The sequence below is a fragment of the Puntigrus tetrazona genome, chromosome 6 (genome assembly GCF_018831695.1).
Source record: "Puntigrus tetrazona isolate hp1 chromosome 6, ASM1883169v1, whole genome shotgun sequence".
Lineage (NCBI taxonomy): Eukaryota > Metazoa > Chordata > Actinopteri > Cypriniformes > Cyprinidae > Puntigrus > Puntigrus tetrazona.
This window is the reverse complement of record NC_056704.1, coordinates 25,983,118-25,990,871: the sequence shown is the minus strand read 5'-3', so window position 1 is coordinate 25,990,871 and position 7,754 is coordinate 25,983,118. Positions and strand designations below refer to the sequence as shown.

General features: G+C 41.0%; 1 protein-coding gene across 1 annotated transcript in view; it reads left to right on the top strand.

The window, feature by feature from the left end:
• Positions 1-606: 606 nt before the first annotated feature.
• gnai2b (guanine nucleotide binding protein (G protein), alpha inhibiting activity polypeptide 2b) overlaps positions 607-7,754 on the top strand; it is a 39,770-nt gene continuing 32,622 nt past the window's right edge. The window contains exon 1 of the mRNA XM_043242951.1: positions 607-1,372. Coding sequence (XP_043098886.1) covers positions 1,255-1,372 — 118 coding nt within the window. The 5' untranslated portion in view covers positions 607-1,254. The remainder of the gene's footprint in view (positions 1,373-7,754) is intronic.

The window sequence follows — 7,754 nt, the reverse complement described above, 5'->3', positions numbered from 1 at the left end:
AGCGCATGCTCGTCATTTAAAGCAGGCTATCCGTGTGCATCACGTTAAATATATTGATTTAAACCCTTTTATAACTATTAGATTGCATTTCCTTACATTACAGAGGTAGTGAAATGTGCTTTTTTTGCAGTTTTTCGTTCTTTCTCAAGAAGCAAAGTGAAAATTAAAGATAAAAAATGACGATATATTTACAATGCCAATCACAAATATAATAGTATTTAAGCAATAAGTTGCAAGAATGCTAAATCTAGTGTGCAGATATCCTAATTGCTTGTTAATTTTTAAAATAGCCTGAGGAGAAAAAAATAATTTGAATTTATGTTTTTGTAAACCAACAGAAACCGCATCAGAACTGAATGTATGTACTATTAAGATTTGTATGTCTTTTGTATTGTTTTTTTATTATTATTTAAAGTCTTCCGTGTAAATGGCAATGATTATTATTATATTATAAATCTATTACGCTTAAGTGCGTTTTTAAAGAATCGGTGAATCGTTTAACTAGTTCATTGAACCGATTCGCTAAAATGAATCGAACACCCCTACTAACTTAGTCGTTCGGAAACAGCAGAAATCTACTGCATTTCCCACAATTCACGCGCAGTTGTTCACCAGTGGGTGGGTGCCGCCGCACGCTTTGGCTTTTTCACATTCTTACGCTCTGTTTATTCCTCAGAAGAAAGCAGCGCGAGCGGAGCGCCACGCCGAACGCCGCAACGCTCCGATTTCGAACGTTTTAAACGTTTTCGAATCGCCCCGCGCCAGGACAGACACGCAGAACATTCGAAATAAAACAACAGAGCTGTTTCGCGGAGAATTTCTCGCCACTGGGATACAATTTCGCGTGCAAAAAACAAAACAAAAAAAACAGACGTCTGATTGAGTGCAAGCAAATGATTTTGATTTCAGGAACTGTGAGCGGTAGATGAAAGCGCCGACGTCGCGGCTGCTCTTTGATCTGAAAGGAGGCGCTAAAGGAAGGAAGGAAGGAAGATTTGATTGATTGATTGATTGATTTGGTGGGAAACTAAGCAACTTTTTAATCGCGTCTGCACATATTCGAGCCCCCCTGATTGATGGAGAATCACAGGCCGGGGCTTTTCGGAATCCAAGCTTTCGAATTGTGACACTTCGCGCTTTTGTAGCACATCTGTCAATCCACGCGGCGTCTTTTTAGTTTCGCGCGGAACGGAACGGAACGGACCGAGACGATTCGACTCGTTCTTTGAAGTTTGACGCGCGCACGCTTCGACCATGGGCTGCACGGTGAGCGCAGAAGACAAGGCGGCCGCCGAGAGATCAAAGATGATCGACAAAAACCTCCGGGAGGATGGAGAGAAGGCGGCGAGGGAGGTGAAACTGCTCCTGCTCGGTAAGTCGCGGCACGTCACGCGTGTGTGATTTTCAGCAGGTCTGTGTGTTAAAGCGGCTCCCGCGAAACGTGTCGTCTATTTGCCACACGCTTCGTAAAAACAACGCGCCAGCACTTTGCTACTCGAGGACATGTGTGCGTTTAGTATGATCCGATCCGATGTGCGCTAACGATGATGGACGCAGACACGACAGCATCCGTCTGATGCGCGTTTGCTGTCTGTCATTGACATTTCAATCCGCAGTGTTATTTTCAAACGGAAATATATATATATATATATATATATATATATATATATATATATATATATATATATATATATATATGCATACGTGTATCATGAAAACGCCATATAGCCTGTACGTTGAAGCGGTTTTTCAGAGGAATCATGAAAATGTTTTATTTGATCCTTGAAAGGTTCCGTGGCGTTCTTCGAAGCACATTGGAGTAGCGTGGTAATACCGTGGTGTTTTGGACACATACATGCATTAAGTACCATGGTAAAGTGATGATTTCAGACGGTATACTGTGTTTTAACGTTACTCCACGCAATGCACTTTTTAAAAAAAAAAATCATATAAAAGTCACCGTATGATATAGTCATGCATTTAAAAAACATCCTTTCAGTACACTTGTATGTTACATCAAATGATGATAATGGTTTGGAGAGTGCATACAGTAAGTAATCGAGATGTTATATGATGTGTAATCTAGATAAATTCTTATTTTTCATGTAGTATTTTTTTTTTTTTTTTTTTTTAGCTTATTCAGGTCAATGCAAATGCAGATGTTCTCCAACGTAACCGACTGCAATAATACATTATGTAACTCTTCTACTATACTTCCATTGGCCATGCTCACCTCTGCGTTTGGGAAAAGCGTACTTATCAATGATTAATTATGTGGTTTCCATGGATACTGCATTGTCCCTTATGCTGATGTGTTTAGGCCTGGTCGTAAATAATCTCTGCTGTCGTGTTCTGTTGAGACCCAGCTAAAGGAATGTTCTCAGAACTTTGGCTGACAAGGTTACGAACAAACATCCTTCCAGTAAAATGAATAGAAAGGTTACCTGGTATTTAATAGCGTTCTAAAAATGTTAACGCAAAAACGTTATTAATACGAATTTGAGTTTAAGATGGTTTAGGCAACATTCAAATATAATATTTCAAAATGATACAATAAAACACTCCCCTTAATATTGTCTGCAGTGTTCATATAACCAAGAAAAACATTAAGCATTTAAAAAAAAACTACTTTCATGATGTGTTCAGCGCTCGAACGTTACATTCTTAGAACGTATTTTCTTCGTTGGGGGTTTTGTAAAACAAAGAGCCGTTCAGGAAAGCGTTCGATTTTCAGCGAGACAACCAAGTTAGAAAAAAACCCCCCAAAAACCTGCGGGTAGTGCCGTTCTGGAGCAACCCCGCTGCTGGAATCAGATAAGTACGGCACTAAACAAAAGACTCCACCGTTCAATTATACTTCATTAAAGCTGAGTGCTCCCGCTGTAACCAATCCATTTTTATTTTGTCGGGCCATTGGTGGTAAATGAAAGCGTGCTTGATTTGGAAAAAGACTTTAAAGCGGAGGAGGTTACCTCTAGTTACCTTCTACGTACACACGCCTGTTTAACGAGTCTGAAGGCATTCTTTATTTTAATACGCAAATCATCAGTAGAGAATGCGCAGTAGATATAAATACGGCGAAGACTACGTTGAGTATTGTGCGAAATAATAGACGTAAATTATCGATAACGTATCTTACAACACATCATTTGCAGAATTATTTTTATTATTTTTAAGGAGGCCAGGTAAGAACAAAATATTTAAAATGTTCTTTAGCCTAGCAGACGTGTTTTCTAACGTCATGAATGTGTCAAAAGCAGCAATAGAGACCAAGTCGGGCTTCTCTCTTAAGTTCGGGAGTATCAGACTTGGTCGTGAGACAGATTACGAGTCTCTTAAAGTTAGCGCAGTTGCTTAAACTGTGGCCTAATTCTGGATGGAGCCGCCTCACACTTCAGTGCAGCTTTGCACGGTCGTGAGCTGGAGCGTTTGTGTCCTCTATGTCATATCCTGTTAGTGGCGCAGCATGTGTGCTCTGATGCTGACAGCGTGGGGACAGGTGTGACAGTGGTGCTCTCCACAATATGCTTTACCCCGCGGAGAGAGAGAGAGAGAGAGAGAGAGCAGGAGTGAGAAAACAGGGAAAACTTGCCCGGGGAATAAGGGAGACAGGCTTTAGATGCAATCAAAAAATTGGATAAACTTAGCTTGACACCGATTCCCTCCAGGCACGTATACCGTGTTCAACTTCAAAAATATCTGCGTGTAAATAAATAAAAGCAATCCAGAAAGCGCATATGCTACATTATTCACATCGCAGGCTTATAGTGTTAAATCAGAAGTGAGACGAGCGTCACCCAGCGCTCGAGTCCTGACTGGTTCGCTGTGAATACGGTGTTCACGGAGCTCCCGCTAATGACTTCTTACGGTCAGCTCTGAAAATGATAGATGACCGCGGCCGTCGCGGAAACACCGCAGTCGCTTCATATTCCGCCTCGTTCAGCATTTTCGCTATATTGGCAAATGTGCGTAAATCGTCGGTTTAAAAAAAAATCCCAATCGTGAAAGTAAGGCTGGCTGCTCGGGTCACTTTCCGTTGTTTACCGGTTCAAATCGAGCACCTGACAGGGAGCGGGGTTAAAATTCTCCTATTTATGCCTGCTAGAAGATTGTCGAAGGAATGGTTCACCCAAAAGGAAAACGTGCTTAATACGTATCTTCAGGCCAGACTAGATGTAAACGAGTTTTTCTTCATCAGAGTAAATTTAGCTTTATCACTTGCTCTTGTAAATGGGTGCCGTCAGAACAGCTGATTTAAAAACATCCCGGTAATCGTCTTCGTGATGGTTTTGTTCAGAAGATGGTCGAGTACGTCTTCATATTTTCTTTTCTGGTCGAACCGTTCTTTTGAGTTGTCACATTTCACGTTAGTATCAGTACAGCTTCAGCGGTAGCCGTGTAAACGTGGAGCAAAGCGATTATCTGAATTGTGTGATGATTCACTTCTGACACATGAGCTTCAATAAGTGCTTTTACGTACATGTTGCCAGGATGTTGAGCATATTCCAGAGGACAGTCGTGTAAAAGCACTCCGCTGGATAGATGGACTGATTTCGGCTTTTATTACTTACTGTCGATTTGATAAACTGAATTCATTGATAACGTATGCATTCAAAATGATTATGAACTGAGCATACAGAACATTTTCTTAGTGCTACGCGTTGCGGTGTTACTGTATTTGCACGGTCCACGCAAACGTTCTCGCAGTATTTCTAGAATTAAGCAGGTTTAGGCAATTTGTTATTCACAAATTGAGACTGGCACCTGTGATGCCTAGGGAGAAACCTCGCCGAGATTCGTGACAGAAGCATAGCCTTTACACAGGCTTTTAATGATCTTTTTTCGTACTCTGGAGTTCCTCGGGATGCGTCACGTTTGAAAGCGCTCCCGTCAGAACGACTGATCTCGCCGCCTCCTCATGTCTCTGATGAGCAACTCGCCAGAATGACACGCGTCCGCCGGTCATGGATACTCCAGACTCTTATCAGCTGGGTTTCATTTGAAGTTCCCGTTTTATTCCATTTCCTAAAATAGTTTTGGGAGTCTCGTACAAAAGGTTTACATGAATCCGAGGTGAAAAAAGGCTTTTGTTTTCTCAACATACGTGTTTGGTGTCCTCTAATTTTCCATTGATTCTCAAGTGATTCGTTCAAAGCAGTCCTAAGATTCAGTCTCTCAAAACCCCTTTTTTTTCCCCATGTCTCTGATTGGTCAGATGGCCCATTTTGTGTTGATTGGTGTACTCTCGGTTTGTGGGCGTGGTCATGTTGTTCGTGGTCAACACGGGCAGGAATTCAAATGACTCTTTCGATCTGTATAGAGTTGATTCTTTATTTTGAGAGACAATAACTATTTTTTCTGCACTTTTGGATTTCCACCGTACAGCTACATTACACTGGATGAAATACAGTATTGGAAATTGCTTAATACAGGCAATTTAAAGGAATAGTTCACCCAAAAACCTCATAGTGTGCTCACCCTCAGGTAGTTGAAGGTGAGCAAATGATCACAGATTTAAATTTTGGCTGAACTGTTCCTTTAAGAAGTTGGCGAGACGCGCAGATGCCAAAAAACATCCTCGAGTCAAGTTTTGTTTTTACCCTCAAGAATATGCCCACAACATGGACGGCGAGTGTTGAATCCCCAAACACCTGATGAGTCAAGGTCATGTCAGAGAGCAGGAAGTGCTTTGTGGTTTTGTGTTTATGTTAAACCAAGCTCCTTTAAACGCACGGCGTCTTAGGTGTGCTGGGTTGGCTGGATCTCAAGGAAATTCCAAGACAAAAGCTTTGGGGACAAGAATGATGAGCGGTTCCTTTGAGCTGAGAGAATGGCCGGCAGCAGCAGTCACATCACATAACTAATGGAATTGTGCCACAGAATGGGGGCAAGTGACTATCAGGAGGGTTTGTGTGCTGGAAGCTACGGTTATAGACACTCATTTTGAGAGGTTATTCTGGTCTCTTTTATCCGAGACCTTTTTTCCTTTTAATCTACATGCGCATATCCCTTGTAAATCACAGAGGGAAAAGAAATTTTAGAATGATTCAGCTGCACATCATTTAATAGCAGACAATGGCTTGGTGATAGACCTAGAGTTACATCTCAATATTTTTCTCCAAATGATGTCTCAGTGGCTGTTAGGCTGGAATTAACGATACCTCTCACCGGGGAAGTAATTAAAATGTAAAAATACATGTTCATTTATTATTACATTATGCATACGTTTTTTTTTTGTTGGTTCTTTTATTCAGCAAAGATGCTTTCAATTATTCAAAAGTGACAGTAAAGACATTTATAACCTTAAAACGATTGCTGTTTTAAATAAATGATGATTATTTGAACTTCTGGATAATGCATGTAGCTGTAGAGTCCAAAAAATAAAAAACATTTAATAATAAGAAATGTTTCTTGAGAAGCATATTAGAATGATTTTTGAAGATTTGATCACATGAATGAATTACATTTTAACAGTTAAATATATGAATTCTTTTATATTTTTTAAATAAATGCAGAACGTATTTTAAAAACATTACAAACACATTGAGTCTTGATGATTTTATTTTTCTCCCCAAATTGGTAACTCGGTGTTGAGTAAATGTTGCTGTGGTTGGATATTAAGTATTTTTTTTGTTTTACTGTACAGATCTCGTAATTGCACACAGAAACGTAACATCACGCATAGAGGTGAGGGTTTTGAGATTAAAAACCGGTGTTGTTATAAACGGTGCAGCTGATAAATCACAGAAGCCGCTTGCCTTCTAGGTTTATGTGTTGAATGTTGAGTCATTGTGTTGTGTCTGTGTAACTTTGGCTCATGGTGTGGCGAGAGCAGAGGTCAGAGCAGGATACTTCCTGTCGGGAGGGAGCCGCGGTCCCAGACACTGATAAAAAGCAGCACCTTCTCCTTTTACCTTCAGATAGAGAGCAAAAACAACTCGCCAAGGTGACACCTCTCTCAGAACAGGTGACGGCTTCCCGCGCAGTCACTGTCACACACTTACATTTTCAAAATACACACCCGCACATACACACTTCAGAACCAGACCGTGTCCTCCAAAAACCTCCTCGTTTGAAAACAGACGCCTGGCTTCTAGGTTTCCTATTTCAGCTCGTCTCGAAGGTCTTACATCAACCTTGCCCAGTTTAAAAGCGTCTTTTCCAGAATGATGTCAGATCTTCAGGTCTCGGTGTGGAATATGCCAAAAGTTGGTGTTCTTTTGAAACGCGAAGAAACCTAGTTTTTTTGCTGTTATGTTGTGCTGTTTATTTGCTCCATATTTTATTAAAAAAAAGTTTCTGTGGCTTGTGTGCCAGATTTCAAGTCTTCGGGAGCCGTGTGATAGTTCTAGGTGAAGAACCGAGCAATGTTTAGGATTTGATGCACTGAATATGTCAGGATTGCTCGCGCTATTTGGCACGAACGACGTCAAACCTGTTACATCAACAGACACGAAAACAATTGAGGAAGAACTGATGAATTGTGCAATATGGGTGGGTTTGGTTTTCATGTTGTCCTTAAGGTCTGCTGAGATCCTCCACAGTAGATGTTTTCTCCATTTAGTTGTTTACAGCAGCTACAATAGCCGTTCCTGTATTGTCGCGCGTATCATTTGGGATGTTGTGCATTTATTGATCTCAGGCTGTTGGGGCTAAAACGCTTGCAGCCATTTAGCAGCGACCTCCTGTGCCGTTTCCGTCATTATAGACCGTAATGCATCAGCTGGTCTGCCAGTTTCCCTCACACTCATTGT